This window comes from Dendrobates tinctorius, unplaced genomic scaffold, assembly GCF_039654945.1.
Source record: "Dendrobates tinctorius isolate UK_male_01 unplaced genomic scaffold, ASM3965494v1 ptg000155l, whole genome shotgun sequence".
In the NCBI taxonomy this organism is placed as follows: Eukaryota; Metazoa; Chordata; class Amphibia; order Anura; family Dendrobatidae; genus Dendrobates; species Dendrobates tinctorius.
Genome location: NW_027361822.1, coordinates 5619056 through 5644242, shown reverse-complemented (window position 1 = coordinate 5644242; position 25187 = coordinate 5619056). Strand labels below are relative to the sequence as shown.

Below are 25187 nucleotides of genomic sequence, written 5' to 3'. Positions count from 1 at the left end.
CAACTTAATGGAAATTGCCTCGAACCTCTTTCGCACCCTTTTACCGCAGGCAGACCCGAGTTCTTTAAAGGGCCCTGGGAGGTCCCAAATCTGATGCCTCCCCAAGAGATGTTGTCCTCAAAATGCACCATGAGGAATCCAGAGACCTGATTCTATCTGCTGCTTGTAGACTGAATAAACTACCAGGCGTTCCAAACACTGTTTCCTTGTTCCCTGACATCTGTCCGGCGACTCTAATGAGGAGAAAGGCCATGAAAGATGTAACAATGGCCTTAATTAAAGCAAATATCAAATACAGGTGGGGATTCCCACATGCTCTAATCTTCTCACATAATAATTCTACCAATTCTCCAAGAAATTGTGAAGAAGGTAGAAAAACACTGGAAAAAGCAGGCATCCCGATCCCAGACTCAGGAGCCCTACCACAGAGACAGAAGCCTCGCAGAGAATGGATAGAAGTTCGCCGTACCAGACCCAATAAAACACAGCACAACAAACAGTCTACTTCTTGAGACTGCTACCGGCGAATGTGCTGGAACAGATTCAAAGAGCAATCGAAATGCTGGGACATTGTTCTGATAAGTATTACTATTTGATGTGATTTATGACAATTTACATATAATATTGTTTTCTTGTTGTTGAGCGTTGTGCCCCTGGAATAAGTATGCCACTCCATTTTGGGCTGTTGCTGCTTCTGGCCCTACTAATAATAGGCCGGCACACTCTAGCCCACATACCGGTCATTGATTGTGACCATTTCGTTTGTTATTATATTTTTTGTTACCTTCCCTCCCTCCCACTAAAAGAGTGCTGATGTCTTATAAACATGTTCCTAGATTGATAACCGACGTGAAGCTATCCACCCTGGATGTTATTATGCTAGAGATTTATTTAGACCTATTTAATTAAACCAAATGCTTAAGACACTTTCACACAATGTTAGGGGGTTCAATTCTCCGATAAAAAGAAAAAGCACCTTTATTGACTACCTGAAACATTCCCCTGATGTGCTATTCCTACAGGAAACTCATTTTTCCAATAACTCATCCCCCAAATTTTTCCATAAGCTTTACTTGAGATTTTTTCTTGCCTCTCATGATAAAAAAACGAGAGGAGTCGCCATACTGCTCCATAATTCTTTCCCATTTTTGCAGGAAGGTATGACTGTGGACACAGAGGTTAGATACATAATCCTTTGGGGCACGGTAGAGGAGAAGCGACTCTGTCTTGTTAATTGCTATGCACCTCTGACATTACAAATGAAAACAATTAAATCTATTGCAAAATCCCTAAGGTCCATCTCCTATGATACTGTCATATGGGGGGAGTGATTTTAACTTGATCTTAAACCAAACCCTTGATAGCGCCAATAATAAGAGGTCCGACATGTCAAGGAAGGATAAAGTTATACTTGAAAATATCCTCCAAGCCCATCACTTGGTTGATACATGGAGAGAATCCCATAGACAGTCAAGAGGTTACACATATTTTTCTTGGGTTTTTCATTCATACTCCAGGATAGACTGGGTTCTCACCAACTCGAAAAATATACCCTCACTGATGTATTCCAGACATGTCCCCTCTTCATGGTCTGACCATGATAGTGTACTCTCTGTATTAAACTGGGCGTAGCGAATACATGTCTGTACACATGGAGATTGAATGAATCCTTATTGTCCGATCCTCAGACTCGACTACTGGTTGAACAGGAGCTTAATGCCTTTTTCCTCTCTAATATTACCCCTGATACCTCTATGGGTAGTGTGTTGATGGTCCATAAAAAATATATCACTGGTTTACTCATTAGGATAGCATCCCAAAAAAAGAAAAACCGTCTTCAGGAGCAACTGATTCTCGAGAACGAACTCTATAAATTAGAAACCGCCAACCAGTTACACCCTTCATTATACTTAACTAAGCAAATTTATGATTTAAAACTAAAGCTAAACACTTTGCTAACGACCCGCACAGAAAGAGCAATTAGGTGTACGCAAGCGACATTTTATCGATTCTCTAATAAAATGGACCGAATGCTTGCTCGAAAATTGAAACAGAGCAAATAAACTATTTTTTTCTATAAAAGACGAACAGTCCCAAACTACCTTTAATCCTAATAAAATCTATAAAACATTTCAAAATTACTACCAAAAATTATACACTGATAGTGCAAATTTCTCATTGCCCAAACTGGAGGACTTTTTATCTAATGTGCCACTACCTTCCCTAACCCCGACTTACGCTGCCACATTACACTCTCCTATCTCCGAAGAGGAAATCACTTCCACAATAAGCCACCTAAAAGTTGGGAAGGCTCCGGGGCCTGATGGATTGACCGCACTATACTATAAAAAATTCTCAAACATCTTGCTTAAACATATTCAAAGCCAAACAATGCTGCCGGAATTTTACACAGCACATATCACTGTTATCCCAAAACAAGGGAGAGACCCGTTACTCACGAAAAACTATAGGCCAATATCCCTCTTGAATGTGGACCTCAAGATCTTTTCCTCCATAATAGCCAACAGGATTAATAAATGCCTACCTAGCCTTAATCACAGGGATCAGGGTGGATTCATTCAAAAAAAGGAGGCCCCAGAAAATATACGTAAAAACCTAAATCTTATTCATAGCACCAACAAACGTAAAACCCCCTTAACTATACTTGCTTTAGATATAGAAAAAGCTTTTGATACCGTCACATGGTCATATGTGTTTCATATAATGATCAAATTGGGGATATCGCAACAATTAATCAACTCACTCAAGCTCCTCTACAATAACCCAGTAAACTACCCTCAACTTCTCCAGAACCAATTCGTAGGGGAACTAGGCAGGGTTGCCCCTTGTCTCCAGCTCTATTTGCTATGGTAATGGAACCATTGGCACAAAAGATCCGCCTACACCCTGATATCACAGGCCAAACTATAGGTAAACATGAATACAAGGTCAGTGTTTGCCGACGATCTTCTTTTGACTCTGACGAACCCACATGTGTCCCTGCCTAATCTTATAAATACACTTAAACACTTTGAGGAAATTTCTGGTTTGAAGGTTAATGTTGATAAATCAGAAATCATGTTCCTTAATACCTTCCCTACTGAACAAACCTCAATATTAGAGAACTTCCATTTCCGCCATGCGAAGCGCTATATCACCTACCTAGGAATCAACCTTACACTATCCAAATCCACATTATTTAAGTATAACTACACCCTTCTTCTCCAAAAACTAACGTAATCTTTATCAAAATGGTCCTCCCCGTCTCTCTCTTTTTTAGGAAGAGTCCATTCGATTAAAATGGTCACTTTGTCTCAATTCCTATATTTGTTTCATCTCTGCCCATTCCAGTGCCTCTGATGACTTTTAAAATGATAAACTCGCACATAACACATTTTATCTGGAATAATAAAAAGCCCCGTATCTCTCAGCAAATTTTGTTCAGACATAAAAGACAGGGAGGAGTCTCTCTGCCAAACTTTACTCTTTATTACAGGGCGGCCCACATTGCCTAGCTGGCAGGGGTCAACGCAGAACAACACGCCCCCATCTGGCCACAAATAGAAAACTCACAGATAGGACCTTATTCCTTGGAGAGCCTAATCTGGGCCACAGGACCCTTACCGAAGGATCTGGCTTTACATTCACCGTATACTTTTCGCTCCCTGCGTCTCTGGAGGGCGAACAGATTCCAATTCGCTCTACAGTCTCACCCCTCCCCACTCTTAAATCTGTTTAATAACCCCATGTTTCCGCCAGGATTTACTTCTCGGAATCACACATGATGGCAGCAGAATAAATTAATTAGGCTGCAGAATTTATCGACTCACTTTAAACTAATGTCAAAACAAGAGTTTGTCGCGAAATATCAAGTCCCGAGGTCTGAGGCTTTCAGACTGGAACAAATTTTCCACTTTCTGCAAAACAGTAGGCTCACCAAACATAAAACCTACAACGTATGAGTTAAAATGTTTATATGACCCCCTGGGTAATGGCCTTATATCCCAACTCTATTCTACATTTAATCAACCTAGAGACGGCTTTAAATTGAAATCTATGGAGCAGTGGGAAGCAGACCTACAAATCTCCCTCACACCTCAAAGGTGGTACAGGTGTTACGAGAATATAATGAGGGGTAGCAATCAAGTTTCACTCACCGAAAAATCCCTTAAACTGTTCCATAGGGTTCACTACGTACCTAGCTTCCTGCACAATATCTACCACTCAGTCCCTGGCGGTTGTTTTAGAGGGTGTACGGATAGTGGGGATACCCTCCACATATGGTGGACATGCCTGATAGTAAAGTCTCTCTGGAAAGATGTGGTAAAACTAATTGACAATATATTGGGTAAGAAATTGCTTCTGTCGCCGTCAGATCTGATTCTCTCGACGCTTTTCGAAATATCTGGGACCCCTGGATTCAGGCCCATGGGGGTGATGACCTGTCCATGATGATATCTTTATCCACATAGCGGGCTGACATGGTAGTTGTCTCTTACAGTTATAGTCTCTAAAACAAACTCTCTAGTACCTCAAGTCTATTTACTCTATACTATTGACACTCATTATATACTCCCCTCCCTCCCTCCCCACCTCATTAAGACTAGATTAGTCGTGTTATAATTGTTCTTCTACAAATTTCTAAAAATTTAGATTACGAAGTCAAGGATAACGTATGACATATTGTGTCCTTTTCTTGTATAGTTCCCCCTGCGAGGGGATCCTTGTACTCTAATATGAATGTATTACATGATGTTTCTTTTTCAATAAAACCGTTGAAACTAAAAAATGAGAAATCGCTGGTCAACTTTTAACCCTTATAACGTCCTAACAAAAAAAAATTGTTTCTAAAATTGTGCTGATGTAAAGAAGATGTGGGAAATGTTATTTATTAACTAGTTTGTGCGATATGACTCTCTAATTTAAAGGCATAAAAATTAAAAGTTTGAAAATTGTGACATTTTCAACATTTTCGCCAAATTTCAGGGTTTTTGTTTCACAAATAAAAGCAATTCATATCAAATAAATTTTACCACTACCATGAAGAACAATATGTCATGAGAAAACAGTCTCAGAATCAGCGGGATCCGTTAAATCGTTCCAAAGTTATGACCTCATAAAGTGACAGTGATTAGAATTGTAAAAATTGGCCTGGTCAGGAAGGTGAAAACAGGCTTCGGGATGAAGGGGTTTAACGCTTAGGAAGCCTTTGCAGGTGTTTTTTGTTAATTATTCTAATTTACTGAGATAATGGCTTTTGGCTGTAAGCCATAATCATCAACAGAAACAGAAATAAACACTTGAAATAGATCACTCTGTTTATAATCACTCTATATAATATACGAGTTTCACTTTTTGAATTGAACTAAAATAAATTAATTTTTTGATGATATTCTAATTTTGTAAGAAGCACTTGAATCTATATTCAATTTTAAAATTAAATGTTAAAAGTTATGTTTTCTAAGTCTATATTTTACTCCAATTGGATTAGACTGTTATATATTATACTAGATAGAAGCCTGATGCTATTGCATCGGGAGGGCGGTAATGTCACGATGGGGGCAGGCTTTGCAGCATTGAGAATCTCTCCCCCCATGTGCTCACCCACCTATCCACTCTCTCTTTCCCCATGTGCTGACTTCTCCCGTCTGTGCTCTCTTCTTTGACCCATCTACCCCATGTGCTTTCCCCCTTGTCTGCTGTCTCCTTCCTGTGCTGTGTTGTCCCCTCATGTGCTGTCCTGTTTGAGCTTTCTCGCCTCTGTGCTCTGTCTCTCTCACCCCTGTATCTGACCGTGTACAGAACATACCACAGCTCCTGGGCAGGGGAGGAAGCAAAAGGCAATACTGACATTACAGCAGGAGATCGCAGAGGATACATTTAGTGAGGTAAAATATTGTTTAAAAACAGTCAGTGAAATATTTAACCTCACAAAATGAATCCTCTGTGATCCCCTGCTGTAATGTCAGTATTGTCTTTTGCTTCCTCCCCTGCCCAGGAGATGTGGTATGCTCCGTATGCTTCCTCTGCCTGTAGACACGTCGCTCATCTGCCGCCGGGATCAGCTGAATGATTCACTGCGCCTGTGCGGAATTCGCAGAGGCGCAGTGTGACTGTGTTCCGCTGGTGGTACCGTGCAAGAGGCTGCGTGAGAGTGAATGTGAGTGTGTGAATGTGAGTGTGTGAGTATATGAGTGAGAGTGTGAGTGTGTCTGAGGGTGTGAATGTGAGTGTGTGTGTGGTGCGTACAGCATATAGAGTGTGTGTGTGGTGTTATTGCCTAAGGGGTTGCTATAGGTTATTACTTGGTTTTTTATGTTGTCCATGATTCTCAGTAAACTTTTTTATATTTTATTTATATCTAGGTGTGCTATCGATATGTGTTTTTTTCTAGATTCTATTATTACTAGTTTATTCACATGATTAAGCACCCTACAGGAATACTTGATTAGTGGTGCACCCTCTCTTTCTTTATACATACGGGATCTTTATGATGTCACATCCTCATCTTCTCCCCATTCAGGTCCCTACAATATCAGATCCTCTCAGTGGAGATCTTCTATAAGATAATTTTTCTGATTGACCCATCAAGGATGGACAGGGACAAGGACAAAGTGGTGGAGAGGATATTACACCTCACCCTAGAGATCCTCTTCCGGCTTACTGGAGAGGTGAGAGATTCTGATGACGTCATGTTACATCATTCTTATCTAAGGGAATAACAGATGGACAGAACTGGAGAGGTGAGGACTCTGAAAATGTCTGTAGTGAGATTTATTAATGTGTCTCTCCATAACCAGGATTACAAAGTAGTGAAGAAGACTTCGAGTGAGCGCTGTCAGGACCCTGGGTCTGAGGGATGGGAAATACCCCTGAGCCCAATCACGGTGCCTCAGCCTTACCCCCTGATACATGAGGACATCAATGACCAGAAGATCCTAGAGCTCACCTACAAGATGATTGAACTGCTGACTGGAGAGGTGACACTGCTGGGAATGATGGGACATTATACAGTAACGCTATGAAGGGATCGGGGGGTGACGTATCATTGTATGTGTCAGGTTCCTATAAGGTGTCAGGACATCACCATCCATTTCTCAATGGAGGAGTGGGAGTATTTAGAAGGACACAAAGATCTGTACAAGGACATCATGATGGAGGTTCCCCAGCCTCTCACATCACCAGGTAATAGATAGGACCAAATACACACGGCTTATAATTATCTGTATGTAAAGAATGAATTCAGTCCAGTATGTGTTTCTTCTACTTCTAGCCAGTACCAGGACAGCACCTGAGAGATGTCCCCGTCCTCTTCTTCCACAGGACTGTAAACAGGAAAATCCCGATGTTCCTCAAGATCATCAGGTGCTTGGCGTTGGTCTGCTTCTATCACCAAAATGTACCTTTCGGGTTATCCCTCAACTACCATCACTAGTCTTCCCTTCTTTTGAGGTCCATGCTGTCAGACTCTACACCCCCCTCTCCATGCGAGTGGCTGTGGTCCTCTCGGCCCCTCCCATCAGTTCCTGGATCATTTTGCCACTTGGCTTCCACATTTTCTCTCCTGTGACATCCCTACCCTCATCATGGGAGATTTCAACATCCCCATTGCTCTTCCCCTCTGCCCATCTGCTACTCACCTTTTATCTCTAACCTCCTCGTTTGGCCTTTTGCAGCTTACTAATTCTCCAACGCATGAAGACGGAAACTCCCTCGACTTGGTCTTCTCTCGGCTTTGTGCAGTGGATGATTTTGCAAACTCCCCTCTCCCGCTCTCTGACCACAATCTTCTTTCATTCACTATCAAGAACTGCCAGGCTGCTCAGGTCACCCCCACTGTCCATACTTATAGAAACATACAGGCCATTAACACCCAGAAACTTACGAAGAACTTGCAGTCTTCATTGGCCCCTATCTCCTCCCTCTCATGTCCTGATTCTGCACTGAAGCATTACAATGAAACACTTCAAAGTGCCCTGGATGAATTTGCACCCGCTATAAATAGAACACCACAACACAGACGATGACAACCCTGGCACACCCTGCAAACACGTTTCCTGCAGCGGTGGTCCAGGTGCGCCGAACGTCTGTGGAGAAAATCCAATCTACACGAAGATTTCATCCATTATAAGTTTATGCTTCAAACATACAACACTGCCCTTCACCTCTCCAAACAAACCTATTTCAACACCCTCATCACCTCACTGTCCAATGACCCGAAACGTTTCTTTGACACTTTTCATTCTCTACTCAACCCAAGAGTACAGGCCCCAACCACGGAGCTCCGAGCTGATGATCTGGCCGATTACTTCAAAGAAAAAATTGACCAGATCCGACAGGAAATTATCTCCCAATCACCTCATACCATGCACTGTCCTCCCTCCCCCACTGCATCTAGCCCACTCTCTGATTTTAAACCAGTCACAGAAGAAGAAGTAAGCAGGCTCCTTGCATCTTCTCGCCCAACCACTTGCATCAGTGACCCATTTCCGTCACATCTCCTCCAGTCCTTTTCCCCTGCTGTCACCACTCACCTAACTAAAATATTTAACCTCTCTCTCTCTTCTGGTATCTTTCCCTCCTCATTTAAGCATCCCATCATACATCTACTGCTTAAAAAACCATCCCTCGTCCAAAACTGTGCCGCTAACTATAGACCTGTCTCTAATCTTCCCTTCATCTCTAAACTCCTGGAACGCCTGGTCCACTCTCGTCTTATCCGCTATCTCTCTGATAACTCTCTTCTCGACTGTCATGATCTGACAGTTTTAAATTGGACAAAGTGAATTTTTTTTACTTTGTCAAGTGCAATGTGTGACGTGATTGCCCCCGGTGGCCATTGGAATTATCACACGTGGTGTCTTTCATTCTAAGTTGCCCGGTGGTGGGGAGTGGTATCGCACCTTAGTGGTAGGTTTAATTGTAATTATAAATCAGGTGTGAGGCTCTATAAATGAGTCTCAGGGTATTCAATCATTGTTGGTGATAGTTGTTCATTAGCAACCAACCTTGGTGGTGGAAGGAGCTTGAGAGATTCCTCAGCTCAATCTGAGTTCTGATGTGGAAGGAGTCACCGAAGGGAGTTCTTTGCAGCGCTTACTGAACTTGGTGGCAGCTTTTCAGGAGGAAGGCTGCAGTCGGTTGCTGGACTCTGTGCTGGAGCATTTGCGCAGAGAGAGCTAAGTTTTCTATTTCCCGTTTGTGACTTTCGTTATGTGTGATCTAGTGCAGTGGTGGGATTAGTTTCCGCACCGGCCAATGCCCTAGTGAGGGACTAGGTTCAGGGCGAGTCAGGGCATAAGGTTCGCGTGCGGCGACAGGTGCGGAGCCTGTATAGGGAACGTAAGGAGTGCAGGGACGCTTCCTCAGGGGAGCTTAGGAGGTCTCCACGTCCCTATTTCCTATTACAGGGCCCACCACTGTAATTGTTCCTGTGTTTCCCCTTATTATTTAAATTCGCCAGCTGGAGGCGGGGTATCCAGTTTTACGTGTACTTTTTAAATTCGCCAGCTGGAGGCGGTGTATCCGGCTGCACCTTCCGGTATTATTTAAATTCGCCCCGCTGGAGGCGCTGTATCCAGGGTCACGTGTATCATAAATTCGGCCTGCTGGAGGCGCTGTGTCCAGTCACACGTTGATCATTACATTATCACCAACCATAAAAAAATTTTTTCTGCTGAGCCATGGACCTAATGCAAACCTTTACCCAGGTACTGCAGACCTTTACTGAAGAGATCAGGGGGCTGCGCGGTGAGATGGTGCAGCAACTGCAGCTGTTGGTGGGCTTTGGAGGTTTGATTCAGGCACAGGCTCAGCCAGAACCCAAGATATCTCTCCCAGACCGGTTTTCTGGAGGGAGAGATCAATTCTTGGTATTTCAGCAAGCCTGTAAATTATATATCAGGCTGCGCCCTCGTTCTTCAGGGAGCGAAGAGCAACGGGTGGGGATCATTATGTCCCTTTTGAAGGGGGATCCCCAGTCCTGGGCCTTCTCCCTACCGGACGATTCACCATCTTTAGAGTCCGTGGACGAGTTTTTTGCGGCTTTGGCGCTTGTGTATGGGGATCCTGATGGCATCTCTCTGGCGGAATCCCGACTCCTTAGGTGTAAACAGGGAGCCCGGGTTGCTGAGGAGTACTGCTCCGAGTTTAGGAGATGGGCCACTAACACTCAGTGGAATGACCCTGCACTTAGGAGTCAATTTGTGCAGGGTCTGTCTCCAAAATTGCAGGACACTCTGGTGTAGTACGCCGCCCCCAGGTTGCTGGAGGCCGCCATGTCCCTCGCCATCCGGGTGGATAGACGCCTTAGGGAAAGACATACACAAAATGTGCCCCCTGTAGTCCTCTCCGGGGGGGAGGACCCCCCGGTACGGTTGGTGGAACCCAGGCAGCCCGGTGTTGTTGGTACAAATAGGGGGTTGCCTGGGGTTCGCCGTGGTGGGGGGGTATGCTTTTCCTGTGGGAAGCCGGGCCATTTCATGGGAGCCTGCCCAGGGCGTGCCAAGTCTCCGGACGAACCTATGCAAGTAGGAGGTGTTAGGTTGTGTTCAGGCCTGCCTACGGTTCAGGGAGTGGTGTCGGCATGTTTTTTCTGTGGGCAGACTGGTCATTTCCTTAAGGCGTGCCCATTACGTGCCAAAATATCTGTGTCATCTCAGAAGCCGCAGACCCCTGGTCGTTCGGAGGAAGGCAACCAGGGAGTGTACATTTCCTCCATTTTGCCCTCCCAAGGTATTACGTCAGCAGAAGTGTTTGCTGGCGGGGTACCGGAGGTGGTACCGGTGCTTGTGGACAGTGGAGCAGGGGTTAGTCTGGTGGATGCTCGTTTTGTCCAGACTCATGGCCTGAAGTGTAGGACGCTGGCCCAACCTATAAGCGTCCAGGCCATTAACTCTGTTCCACTGAGCCAGGGGAGCCTTACCCAAGTCGTAGAAAACATCCGTCTGCGTATAGGACATCATGAAGAGTCCCTGTCATGCTACGTCTTGGAGGGAATGCCAGTACCTATCGTTTTAGGCTTCCCCTGGCTGAAAAAACACAACCCGGGGATAGATTGGCGAGCAAGGGAAGTAGTCAGCTGGGGGCAGTCGTGTGAGGGCTGCTGCCTTGGGACTACTGTCTCTGCCGTCTCTCTTCAGGGGACCCCTTCCTCTCCAGTGAGAGCAGCGATGGTGCGGCGGGAGAGTAGGGGCAAGTTTCAGCCCTCGCCGCTAGCTAACCCTGTGAGAGGCAGACCTCGCGGTGGAAAGGGTTGGAGTGTGGTGTACCCTATGGTGTAGTTCGGGGGTGTGAGTGTGGACACAGGGGGACACCTCTGTTATCAGGTCCAGAATGAGTTCGCCAATTTTATGACATAACGAATGTGTGCAATAAACGTTCAGGTCCGGACCTGTGTGTGAACGAGCATGTATGGGTGGCCACCAAAAAAAAAAAAACATCTGGTGGAAGAGTGTTGTGGAGCCTAATCAGCTCATAACAAAGATACTCATACATAAACTCGTTCCCCAGGTTGGCGCTATGGAGATGAGTGATTCCTCCAAAATAAACTTTATTGCCAATACCAGCTGTGTGTTTGTCATAAATTTAAATTCAGGTTATGGTGGGGTGAACTCAGGGTCTGGCCGTCCCCGCTGTAGGCGTTTCCCTAATGAGGGGTGGTCTTGAGGGTCCAGAGGCCCCTCATTAAGGAGGGGGTACTGTCATGATCTGACAGTTTTAAATTGGACAAAGTGAATTTTTTTTACTTTGTCAAGTGCAATGTGTGACGTGATTGCCCCCGGTGGCCATTGGAATTATCACACGTGGTGTCTTTCATTCTAAGTTGCCCGGTGGTGGGGAGTGGTATCGCACCTTAGTGGTAGGTTTAATTGTAATTATAAATCAGGTGTGAGGCTCTATAAATGAGTCTCAGGGTATTCAATCATTGTTGGTGATAGTTGTTCATTTGCAACCAACCTTGGTGGTGGAAGGAGCTTGAGAGATTCCTCAGCTCAATCTGAGTTCTGATGTGGAAGGAGTCACCGAAGGGAGTTCTTTGCAGCGCTTACTGAACTTGGTGGCAGCTTTTCAGGAGGAAGGCTGCAGTCGGTTGCTGGACTCTGTGCTGGAGCATTTGCGCAGAGAGAGCTAAGTTTTCTATTTCCCCTGTTTGTGACTTTCCTTATGTGTGATCTAGTGCAGTGGTGGGATTAGTTTCCGCACCGGCCAATGCCCTAGCGAGGGACTAGGTTCAGGGCGAGTCAGGGCATAAGGTTCGCGTGCGGCGACAGGTGCGGAGCCTGTATAGGGAACGTAAGGAGTGCAGGGACGCTTCCTCAGGGGAGCTTAGGAGGTCTCCACGTCCCTATTTCCTATTACAGGGCCCACCACTGTAATTGTTCCTGTGTTTCCCCTTATTATTTAAATTCACCAGCTGGAGGCGGGGTATCCAGTTTTACGTGTACTTTTTAAATTCGCCAGCTGGAGGCGGTGTATCCGGCTGCATGTTCCGGTATTATTTAAATTCGACCCGCTGGAGGCGCTGTATACAGGGTCACGTGTATCATAAATTCGCCCTGCTGGAGTCGCTGTGTCCAGTCACACGTTGATCATTACATCGACCCTCTCCAATCCGGCTTCCGCTCCTTACACTCTACTGAAACTGCCCTCACTAAAGTCTCTAATGATCTGCTAACAGCTAAATCTAATGGTCATTACTCCATGCTAATTCTCTTGGATCTCTCTGCAGCATTCGACACTGTGGATCATCAGCTCCTCCTCACTATGCTCCGTTCCATTGGCCTCAAGGACACCGTTCTCTCCTGATTCTCCTCCTATCTGACCGCTCCTTTACTGTATCTTTTGCCGGTTCCTCCTCCTCTCACAATCCCCAAACTGTTGGGGTTCCACAAGGATCAATGCTAGGCCCCCTCCTCTTCTCCTTGTACACTGCCCCTATTGGTCAAACAATCAGTAGATTTGGTTTCCAGTACCATCTCTATGCTGATGACACCCAATTATACGCTTCTTCTCCTGACATCATGCCAGCCTTTCTAGAAAACGCCGGTGATTGTCTAAACGCTGTGTCTAACATCATGTCCTCACTATATCTGAAACTGAACCTGTCAAAGACTGAACTCCTTGTGTTTCCTGCCTCTACTAATGTACCCGACATTGCCATTTCTGTGTGTGGCTCCACTATTACTCCCCAGCAACATGCCCGCTGTCTTGGGGTCATACTTGATTCCGAGCTTTTCTTATCCCCCCACATTCGATCACTGGCTCGCTCTTGTCATCTGCACCTCAAAACATTTCTAGAATTCGACCTTTTCTTACTTTTGAGTCTGCAAAAACTCTTACTGTTTCTCTTATTCATTCTCTTCTGGACTATTGTAACTGTCTTCTAATCGGTCTCCCTCTTACCAAACTCTCCCCTCTCCAATCTGTCTTGAATGCTGCAGCCAGGATCATATTCCTCACCAATCGTTACACCGATGCCTCTACCTTGTGCCAGTCATTACACTGGCTACCCATCCACTCCAGAATTCAGAATAAACTTATTACCCTCACCCACAAAGCCCTCCATGGCTCAGCACCACCCTACATCTCCTCCCTTGTTTCAGTATACCACCCAACCCGCGCCCTCCGTTTTGCTGATGACTTGAGGTTAGCATCCTCAATAATCAGAACCTCCCACTCCCGTCTCCAAGACTTTACACGTGCTGCGCCAATTCTTTGGAATGCACTTCCCAGGTCAATACGATTAGTCCTCAATCCCCACAATTTTAAGCGTGCCCTGAAAACGCATTTATTCAGACTGGCCTATCGCCTCAACATATTAACCTAATCTATCCCTGTGTGGCACAGCCAAAAGTTTTACCATAACCAGGTTCCCTGCATCATGTTCCCACATGCTTTATGCATCCATTAGCCCTCTGTGTCTGTACTGTCACACACTTAACATTATGGCTGGTCCATACAATCAGGGCAACTGTTACCACCCACCTTTCGTGTCTCCCTTTTTTTCCTCATAGACTGTAAGCTTGCGAGCAGGGCTCTCATTCCTCTAGGTATTTGTTATAATCTATGTTATTACTGTTATGCTGTAATGTCTATTGTCTGTACAAATCCCCTCCGAAATGTAAAGTGCTGCGGAATATGTTGGCGCTATAGAAATAAAAATTATATTATTATTATTATTAACAGGTAGGTGGAGAGACGTTATTATGAGATCTCCCCTATGATGTGTAGACGGTTGTGAAGGTCTTGTTTTCAGTCTTGTTTTCTTTAGATAACCAAATTGGTTTGAGGTAAATTGAACTCACCTCAAATTTCACAAAAAATTTGTATTCTTTTGAATGTTTTGTTACTTCAAGTGTGTTCAGTAAAATGGCAGCAGACTAATATATAGAGGGCTGAGAAACGGGTGAAAATTATATGCTCACCTGATTGCTCACCTGTCCTGGTGCCATAGCCCCTTGTCCGATTCTCTGCACAGCTCCCTCTGCCCTCTTTCTTACTTCTTCACTGTGCATGCCGTACTCTTTCTCCATTATTCTACCCTTGAGCTGGCAAAATTTGACTTTGACAGTTCCTGGAATTTAGTCAGGAAATTCGATTCGCATCTATTTTTTATGTAATTAAAATGTTCCTTATGCTCCAGACCCTAAAGGGGAGAGCACACGCTGCGGATCCGCTGCGGATTTGGCCTCTGCGGATCCGCAGCAGTTCTGCAGACAGTGTACAGTACAATGTAAGTCTATGGGATTTACATTCTGCTGTGCACATTCTGCGGATTTTCAACTGCGGAAAAGCTGCGGTTTTGAATCCGCAGAAAGAATTGACATGTCAATTCTTTCTGCGGATTCTACTGCGGTTTGTCATCTATTCCATTGTCCAGGTGTCAAACCGCAGGGGAAAACCGCAGGCAAATCCGCAGGTCATTTTACCTGCGGATTTACCTGCGGATCCGCAGATACAAATCCGCGGGTGCAGCGTGTGTACATAGCCTAAAAGTATCCCAAAACGTGAGGAGAAACAAAATAAAAGCTCACTACTCTACAGTTTGAAGTTCTGAAGGCTAAAGCAGGTCCAAAGCGCTACTAGATGTCTGTCTCTGATAATGTGTCCATTCCGTGTATGTTTTATTCTTGGTGGAGGTGACAGGATGAAGCTGATCATAGACATTAGATGTTGTCTGGATCTTCTCACAATTTTCTGGTTATGGAGACTGCTGGTTAGCATAAGGAGCTGACAGGTTGGATTTATACCAGAGACCTGCAGCGATTTAACTCAAATTACTACTTCTGATATGTAATTGTTGGTTATTATACTAAATTTTCATTTATCTGTGACTTTTACAATATCTGTTTCAGGGTGAAGATCTGCCCCATATTAATACTATGGAGACACATGTGAGGGGTGATGAGCGGTGTAAGGAGGAGATTCCTACATATGACTACCCAGGTGAGTATAAATCACTAAATTCTATTCAGTCACTGGCTGGTGTGATGTATTGTAGGTTTTATGTTTTCTTTATTGTCATGGATTTTACTGGAACAAAGAAAAACTAATGTTATCTACGCTCTTTTTTATTTATACACAGTGTTTATGGCAAAGTTGACATAATACTTTTTTTTCACACCGACAAAACAATTAAAGGGCCAATCTACATGCAATTTATTCTGTCAATATGAACATTTGATCCCTGAGCCAATTTCTGGCTGCTCCAGAAACGCGCCTGTCACAACTTTGGTTAGTGATTAGTAGTCATATGCGTGTCTGGCAAGAAAAATAAGTATGGAGACCAGAATCATATCAAGGCAGCATTGGAAAAACAGTGCTGTGAATTAGGAAGGTACATAGGATTTTGTAAGAGTGTGTACCCACAGCGCCCTTTTGATGGCGGAAGAGATGCCAAGTTTTAGTAAGCAAAGCTGCTTCAGGAAAATACTGGCAGTCATTTTCCTGAAGTGATTTGTGATCTCTGGCATCTTTTCTCTGTACTTTCACTTATTTTCCCCTGAAAAATTAACATGTGACTTCTTTTGCCGCTTCATGGTTTCCGAAACCTGAAGCAGTTAAAAGAAGAAACAAAAGACGGAACATATGCACAGCATTACTGTTTTTACTTTCCTAGGTATTTTGCAGACTATAAGAAGCATCCCAAATTTTGGGGTGGAAAATCGGGAAAAAAAAATGTACCGTATTTTTCCGACCATAAGACGCACTTTTTTCCCAAAAAATTTTGGGGGAAAGTGGGGGGGGTGTCTTATGGTCGCAATATACTAACCTGCGGTGCGGTGGTGGCAGTGGGCGGGGCTCTGCGGTGCAGTGGTGGCAGCGGGTGGGGCTCTGCTGTGCGGGGGTGGCGGCGGGCTGTGCTCCGGTGCATGAGCGGCGGCTCCGCCGGCATTTCCTCTCAGCCCGGAGGCCCCCGCACATCCCTTGCTGGCCGCCGCCATGTTGCGGTGGCCTCCGGGAACATGGACGCCGGAAAGATGGCTGCCGGTCCGGGGATGGCGCATGCGCGGGTTCAGATCTCGTCCCGAGATCTCGGGGGACGAGATTCAAATCTCGGCAACAAGATCTCGTCCCCAGAGATTTCGGGACGAGATCTGAACCCGCGCATGCGCCTTTCCCTGACCGGCGGCCATCTTTCCGGCGTCCATGTTCCTGGAGGCCACCGCAACATGGCGGCGGCCAGCAAGGGATGTGCGATGGCCTCCGGGCCGCGAGGAAATGCCGGCGGAGCCGCCGCCCCTGCTCCGGAGCACAGCCCGCCGCCACCCTCACCCCGCAGAGCCCACCTGCCCCAGCTCAGCACAGGCCACCTGCCCCAGCAAAGCTGCCCTAGAATCATAGAATCATAGAATCGTAGAGTTGGAAGGGACCTCCTGGGCCATCTGGTCCAACCCCCTGCTCAAAGCAGGATTCGCTAAATCATCCCAGTCAGATGTCTGTCCAGCCTCTGTTTGAAGACTTCCATTGAATGAGAACTCACCACTTCTCGTGGCAGCCTGTTCCACTCATTGATCACTCTAACTGTCAAAAAGTTTTTTCTAATATCTAATCTCTTCCCATTCAGTTTCATCCCATTGCTTCTAGTCTTTCCTTGTGCAAATGAGAATAAAGTTGATCCTTCTACAATGTGACAGCCCTTTAGATATTTGTAGACAGCTATTAAGTCTCCTCTCAGTCTTCTCTTTTGCAAACTAAACATTCCCAAATCCTGCAACCTTTCCTCATAAGACAGGGTTTGCAGACCGGTCACCATTCTGGTCGCTCTTTTCTGAACTTGCTCCAGTTTGTTGATGTCTTTTTTAAAATGTGGTGCCCAAAACTGGACACAATATTCCAGATGAGGTCTGACCAAAGAGGAGTAGAGGGAAATAATGACGTCACGTGATCTAGACTGTATGCTTCTGTTAATACATCCTAGAATTGCATTTGCCTTTTTTGCTGCTGCATCACACTGTTGACTCATATTCAGTCTGTGATCTATTAATATACCCAAGTCTTTTTCACATGTGCTGTCACTTAGCCCTATTCCTCCCATTCTATATATGCTTTTTTCATTTTTATTGCCCAGATGTAGTACTTTGCATTTCTCCCTGTTAAAAACCATTCTGTTAGTTGCTGCCCACTTCTCCAGTTTATTTAAATCTTTTTGAATCCTCTCTCTCTCTTCTCTAGTATTAGCTATCCCTCCTAGCTTTGTGTCATCAGCAAATTTAATCAGTTTACCCTCAATTCCTTCATCTAAATCGTTGATAAAGATGTTGAACAATACAGGGCCCAGGACAGAGCCCTGTGGTACCCCACTTGAGACATTCTTCCAACTGGATGTGCAGCCATTTACAACCACTCTTTGGGTCCGATCACTAAGCCAGTTATGAATCCACCTAACAGTTGCCTTGTCCATTCCATACTTAGTCATTTTTTCAATAAGGATTGTATGAGAGACTTTGACAAATGCTTTGCTGAAGTCAAGATATACTATATCTACAGCATTTCCTTGATCCACCCAATCAGTGATACCGTCATAGAAGGAAATTAAGTTAGTCTGACATGACTTATTAGTTAGAAACCCATGCTGACTCTGTTTAATCACTTCATTCTTATCCAGGTATTGACATACATGTTGTTTAATAATTTGTTCAAAGATCTTTCCTGGTATAGAAGTCAGACTCACCGGCCTATAGTTGCCTGGGTCCACCTTCTTCCCCTTTTTGAAGATAGGAACAACATTTGCTCTTCTCCAGTCTTCTGGCACTTCTCCTGTTCTCCAAGAATTTTCAAAGATTATGGAGAGGGGTTCAAAAATTTCTTCTGCTATCTCCTTCAGTACTCTGGGGTGTAATTCATCTGGACCTGGAGACTTGAATTCATTTAGGTTAGCTAAGTGTTTCCTCACTATCTTTCTGTTTATAGATATCCTGGATTCTTCTATTCCCTTAATAGGACAGTGAATAACAGTTGATGTTGCATTTCCTTTCTGAGAGAAAACAGATGCAAAATAGGAATTTAAAAGTTCAGCCTTCTCAACATCCTGTCTTACCATTTCATCATTTTCATCCTGTAAAAATCCTATAGCATCTTTGACTTTTCTTTTACTTTTGACATATCCCCAAAATCCTTTATTATTGCTTTTGACATCTCTTGCAAGCCTCAGTTCATTTTCAGCTTTAGATAATCTGATTTGTGCCCTGCAGGTTCTGCAGACAGCATTATATTCTTCTTTAGATATGCCTCCCTCTTTCCATTTTATAAACATTTTTTTCTTCCTTTTTAGCATGTGCTTAAGTTCTGTGTTCATCCATCCTGGTTTCCTTAAATGCTTCCTATTCTTCCCTCTTTTCGGAATTGTTAACAACTGTGCTTTGAGAATTTCATTTTTCAAGAATTCCCATCCTTCCTGGACATTTTTGTCTTTAAGGATATCCAGCCATTGGATCCCTCCAATTCTCTTTCTGAATCCCTTAAAATCTGCCTTTCTGAAATCTAACCTTGACGTCTGAGTCTTCACAGGTCTTCCACCTCTAGTAATCCAAAATTCTAAAATAGCATGGTCGCTACCTCCTAGGGTCCCAGCCACTTTTACCTCCTCAACCATTTCCTCCCTGTTTATAAGGATTAGATCCAAGGTAGCAGTTCCCCTTGTTTTCTCCCTTACCTTTTGGAAGATAAAGTTGTCAGCAAGAGAGGATAAGAATTTCCTTGACCTGTTAGTTTTGCCTGAGAGAGATTCCCAACAAATGTCTGGATAGTTGAAATCTCCCATGACAACTATGTCATATTTTTTGGAGAACTTGGCCATCTGATGCATAAAGAGTTCATCTATATCTTCGGCTTGCACAGGCGGCCTGTAGTAAATGCCTACAATGGTGTCCTTTCCATTGTTCTGTCCTTGTATTCTTACCCAAACAGTTGCCCCTGCCCCAGCACAGCTGCCCCAGCCCAGCTGCCCCAGCCCCAGCACAGCTGCCCCAGCACAGCTGCCCCAGCGCAGCTGCCCCAGCACAACCAACCTGCCCCAGCACAGAGCCGCCCCTGCCCCAGCACAGCTGCCCCAGCCCAGCTGCCCCAGCCCCAGCACAGCTGCCCCAGCACAGCTGCCCCAGCGCAGCTGCCCCAGCACAACCAACCTTCCCCAGCACAGAGCCGCCACCGCACGAGCCTGGACCACTGAATGACCCCTGTGACCACTCCTCCACCTGTGCCGGATCCCTTCCCAGGTAAGCTGAATTCGGACTGTAAGACGGACCCCCAATTGACACATTATTATTTTTTTCCCTATTTTCCTTCGGAAAATTGGGATGCATCTTATGGTCCGGTGCGTCTTATAGTCCGAAAAATACGGTAAATAAAATGGTGGTGCGTCTTATAATCTGAGTTTAGGTAGTTTACTGGGGGATGTTGGCGGTGGAGCGGGGTCACAGAAAGCAGGGTCAGTGCTGTAGGATGCCGGTAGCAGCAGGAGTAGGGACGTCGGCAGTGGAGCTGGGTCACAGGATGCAGAATTGGTGTTTCAGGAGGCTGGAGTCGGCAGAAGTGGGGTGATGCTGCAGGCCCTGGGCTAGGAGGAGAGGGTGTCCTGGCAGTGAGCAAATTGCATTCAGACTGCATTCATTTCACTGCTGTGAGCTTCAGGAAAATGGCCGCCGGATGCGCAGATTGAGATCTTTGGAAACAAAATCTCAGGAGCACGATCTTAATGTGCAGCGACCATTTTCCCGAAGTCCACCACAAGGATATCATTGGGGAAGGGACTCGCTCAGCGCCGACATCGTAGGACAGCCTGGGGCCCACAGATTTGCACTGCCGGGACACCCTCCTCCCAGTCCAGGGCCCCCAGCTTTGCCCTACTCCTGCTGCCATCAGCCACCTGAAACACCGACTCTGCATCCTGTGACCCCACTCAACCGTCGCCACCTTCCCCCTGATAAGCTACCTTTGGATTATTAAACGCAACCCCATTTTCCTCCCAAATTTGGAGGAAAATGTGCATATTATAAACCAAAAAATTGGAAACTCATAAGGTTTTGAGGAGTTTTCAGTTTTTGAATAGGATTTTGAGGGTTTCCACCCAGTTTGTTCTCCAAAAATTCTTCAAAAAGCCTTTTTGTCATATACTCTTAATAGAAAACTTTGTGGATGGTTTTTGAAAAACAATTGTTGTGGGCAACTCCTTCAATGTTCTCCACAGGATTCCAAAATCTGAACCGTAGTATTTTGAATCCCAATTTAAAATAGCTTTTTAGATCTCATAACATCTAAACAATCTTTACCTACAATTTTGTGAACTGAATTATATGTAGCAAGATTTTTTCATGATATCTAATCCACTCCTGTGTTAGTTCGTTCTTTTTTTTTTTTTTTTTCTGCTTTAAAGTGTTCAAAGCAATTTTTTTCCTTTCTTTCACTGTTTTATGGCCTTGTTCAGCATTGGTTGTTTATCCTGCATAGTATTGCCTGCTCTGGCCTTGTGCTAATTGGTTAATTACTGATTGTGACCATTTGGTGCCTGATGCTAGCAGACATTTCATTTCATATATATTTAGCTCTGGCTGGGATAGCACGCGTGCGGGGTCACGCGTGCAACAGATATTAAGTGCAACAGGATAAAGTGCTTGGCAGTTAGGGTACTTTCACACATCAGTTTTTAGCCATCAGGCGCAATCCGGCGTGTCGCCGACGCGCCAGATCTGGCTCAAATTATGTAGAAAAGGATGAAACCGATCCGGTTTTCTGCCGGATCCGCTAGACTAATCTTGCAGAAAACCGGATCCGTTTAATCCGTTTCGTCCATTTTTTTGTCCGTTTTTCGACGGTTTACGACGGATCCGGTTTTTGAAAACGCCCATGGGGTGCTCCAAAACATGATTGGCTACTGAAAACGTATATTTACAGTGTTCCTACAGCCCATCTTTGACAGGTTGTTGAGGAGCAAGTGCAGGTTGGAGAGAAGATCAAGGGTGTTGCTGGTGAAGATGGATGTTGTGATAGGAAACATTCTGAAAAATTTGGTGGATTTCACTGTTGAGGCGAATCGTTTGAAAGCGATTGTTCTGGAGAAGGAGAGAGAGAGACAGCAGCACTTCATGCGTCAGCGCCGACGACGTTTGTGGATCCACCCCATCACAGCCCAGAGAATGACGCGAGGGGTCTATTCTACACTCTACATGGAGCTAAGAGGAAACCCTGAGAAATTTTTCTCATATGTTAGGATGAAAATGGAGAACTTTGATTTATTGGTGGAACGAATTGGACACCTCATCAGAAGAAGTGACATATTGCCGCTTCTCTATTTCACCACCGGAGCATCTGATGGTAACTCTTCGGTAAGTCATATTTATTGGATCTGCTCGCTTGAGAGCACACTTGCTCTGGAATGTTGTTGCTGGTAGTTTGGAAAAATTTTTATGGTATCTCCAACTGTTTCTTATAACTGTGATGTTATTGCTGTGATTTTGAACTCATTTCTCACCTTGTTTTTTATTCACAGATTTCTTGCAACTTGAGAATCCCTTTCGTCACTCCATTTCCAGTACAGACTTGGGATTTCCACCATATCTGGAATTGTGAAATACACATGCCGTGCATTGTGGGACTCTTTAGTTGACGAATTTATGCTACAGCCCACAACGGAGAGTTGGCTTGAAATTGCTGACAAGTTCCAAAAAATATGTCAGTTTCCTAATTGCTTGGGTGCAGTGGACGGGAAACATATCCACATCGTCAAACCTGCTGGATCTGGCTCCAAATATTTTAATTACAAGAAATAATTTTCCATTGTGCTCATGGTCATTGTTGATGCCGAATACAAATTTATAGAGGTTGATATTGGGGCCTATGGCCGGTCCAGTGATTCCCAAGTATTCAAATTGTCAGCAATGGGGCGCCCCCTAGACCGCTGCCTGAAACATCAGGCCCACCAATGCCTTTTGTTTGTGTAGGGGATGAAGGCTTCCAGCTCTCAGAACACCTTTTGAAATCGTACTCCAGCAGTGCATTGACAACTGCAAAAAGAATTTTTAATTACCGCCTCACACGAGCACGAAGAATGGTGGAGTGCGCTTTTGGTATTCTTACAGCCAAATGGCGTGTTCTATTGACCGCGATCATCCTCAAGAATGAAACTGTGGACGAGGTGATCAAAGCTTGTGTGGTCCTCCACCTTGCATGATTACCAGAGCATTACCTATAGAAGTTCTGTGGCCGTTTTCCTGCTGCTGGTTAGCTGAAGGCTGAGGCCTTGATGGCCTTGCTGCTCCTCTCTGCTTGGCAGGCTGCATGGTAATGGCTGAGGGCCCCACTGGCATGGTTTAGGTTTCCTGGGGGTTGGCCAAGTTCTGAGCATGCTCAGACGTAAAAACCGGATCCAGCTTTTTCCGTATCCAGCGCATTGCGGCATCCATAGACTTCCATTGTTTGAAAAAGCCGGAATCGCCGGATCCGGCGTTTCCGGCTTTTTCGCCAGAGACAAAAAACGTTACTGTTGTCGTTTTTTCCAGACGCCGGAATGCAAAGTTTTGCTGGATCCAGCAAAAAACGGACGAAACGCAAGGCCATGCGGCGCGATCAGGCGCTAATTCAAGTCAATGTGAAAAAAAACGGATCTGGTGTTACATTGCGCCGATTCCGGTTTTTAAAAAAATAGCCGGATCGCGCCTGACAGCAAAAAACTGATGTGTGAGAGTAGCCTTAGACAATGGCAGTTGAGCAGGAGACAGGTAAGGTGCATAAGTTTTTCATACAAACATGCTTCTTGGTCAGTCGTACTACATTATGCATTGATCATATCAATCTGCTGCTTATTTGTTTTTACTTCTGCTTTCTCACAACTCGCCCGCCCTTTAACACATTCTGTGCACTCTCTCCATATCCACCCCTCCCTTCTCCCCTCTCCCATGTATAACTCTGAGGCTCCACTGACATTTCTTACCCACTCCAACCCATCCAATACCTCCATGCAGCACTCAAAATGTTCATACAAATCATCCCACTACCTCCTCTTTCTGTTTTTTCTCCTTTTACTAGTTGCAGGTGACATCCCCCCCAACCCTGGACCTCCCTCCACCAGCATACATTACTCTCCTCCAGCTGCATATAGAAACCCTGCTAATCTTATTAACATTCAGTGCATGCTTTCTCCTATCGCTTTCCAATGTGCTCTCTGGAATGCACGGTCTGTGTGTAACAAACTAACTTACATTCACGATTTTTTCCTCTCTAATTCCCTTAACCTTCTGGCTATTACAGAAACCTGGATCCAGCATTCAGACACCACCGCTGCTGCCGCTCTCTCGTTTGGTTGGCTGAAATTTTCACATACCGCTAGACCTGAGAACAGACATGGTGGAGGTGTTGGTTTGCTCCTTTCATCACAATGTGCTTTCCAGGTCATCCCCCTGGTTCCCTCACTTACATTTCCTTCCTTTGAAGTCCATGCCCTCAGACGCTTTAAGCCCTTCTCCTTACGAGTGGTGGTTGTTTATCGCCCTCCAGGCTCCTCCTGCCAGTTTCTAGACCACTTTGCCACCTGGCTTACTCACTTTCTATCCTGTGACATCCCCACCATCATCATGGGAGACTTTAACATCCCCATAAATGATCCCCTCTCTCAATCTGCCTCTCCTCTTCTTTCTCTAACTTCTTCATTCGGCCTCTCACAGTTTACTAATTCTCCTACACATGAGGACTGGTATACTCTGGACCTGGTTTTCTCCCATCCCGGATCGCTGCACGACTTTACTAACTCCCCTCTCCTGCTCTTGGACCACAACCTTCTTTCCTTCTCTGTCAAGAATTGTCTCCTCACCCGGTACACCCCCACTTACCACAGTTATCGGAATACACGTACCATTAATACCCAGCAGCTTATGGACAATCTCCACACATCTTTAGCCCCCATCTCCTCCCTCTCCTGTCCAGACTTAGCATTGTCACACTTCAATAATACACTGAAGAATGCCCTAGATGAAGCAGCACCTTCTACATGCAGAAAGACCCGACACAGACGGCAACCCTGGTACACAATGCAAACATTGTTGTGAGTTCATTTTTCCTTCACCATTGAGGTCTGATGAACTCCCTCCTCTGGTGAAGGAAGGTAGTGAGGCTGATTATCAAACACCTGGGCAGCTAGATGATGACTGGGTGGCTGGAATTGAGGACTGGATATAAGGCTGCCGACGCCCTTCTTCCTGGCTGGTGATTTTCCTGCTGGATTCTTGGAGACCAGTCTGATTCCTGCTTCTCAAAGCTAAGTTTTTCTGCTCTGCTTTGTACTCTTCTGTTTTGTTTTTTGTTTTGCCTTGTTTTTTGGGAGTTCTGCCATCCCCGGCTGGGGGTGAGCTGAATTCCATTTTTGTCTCTGATCTGTTGATCTTTTGCTCTGTCTTCAGAATATACCTGAGTGCTGATATAGTCTTTTGAAGCCTAGCGACTTTAGGGCCTGTTTTTCCTATCAGTCGATTGGCTCATTTTGATAGGGTTTTTGTGGATGGCAGACAGCAGCTTTCCTATCCTGTCCTATGTAGTTAGCTTGGGCCCCATCATTTTCTCAACCTATCTTTCTATCTGTGTTAGTGTTTTCATCTTGCTTCACCGGCATTATATGTTGGGGGCTGCCTATTGCTTTGGGGTCTGCTCTGCGGCAGTTTAGTTTTTCCCCTTTCTGTCTTTAGGCTATCTAGTTCTCC

The 25187-nt window shown here is 45.0% G+C and overlaps 2 protein-coding genes across 2 annotated transcripts in view; both read left to right on the top strand.

Moving 5' to 3' along the window:
• LOC141051169 (uncharacterized) overlaps window positions 1-25187 on the top strand; it is an 872784-nt gene that overhangs the window by 265053 nt on the left and 582544 nt on the right. The window lies entirely within an intron of this gene.
• Window positions 1-25187, top strand: part of LOC141050978 (uncharacterized) — an 85242-nt gene that overhangs the window by 15227 nt on the left and 44828 nt on the right. Inside the window, exons 2-6 of the mRNA XM_073547744.1 lie at window positions 6524-6671; window positions 6801-6980; window positions 7062-7185; window positions 7274-7365; window positions 15357-15447. Coding sequence (XP_073403845.1) covers window positions 6594-6671; window positions 6801-6980; window positions 7062-7185; window positions 7274-7365; window positions 15357-15447 — 565 coding nt within the window. The 5' untranslated portion in view covers window positions 6524-6593. The remainder of the gene's footprint in view (window positions 1-6523; window positions 6672-6800; window positions 6981-7061; window positions 7186-7273; window positions 7366-15356; window positions 15448-25187) is intronic.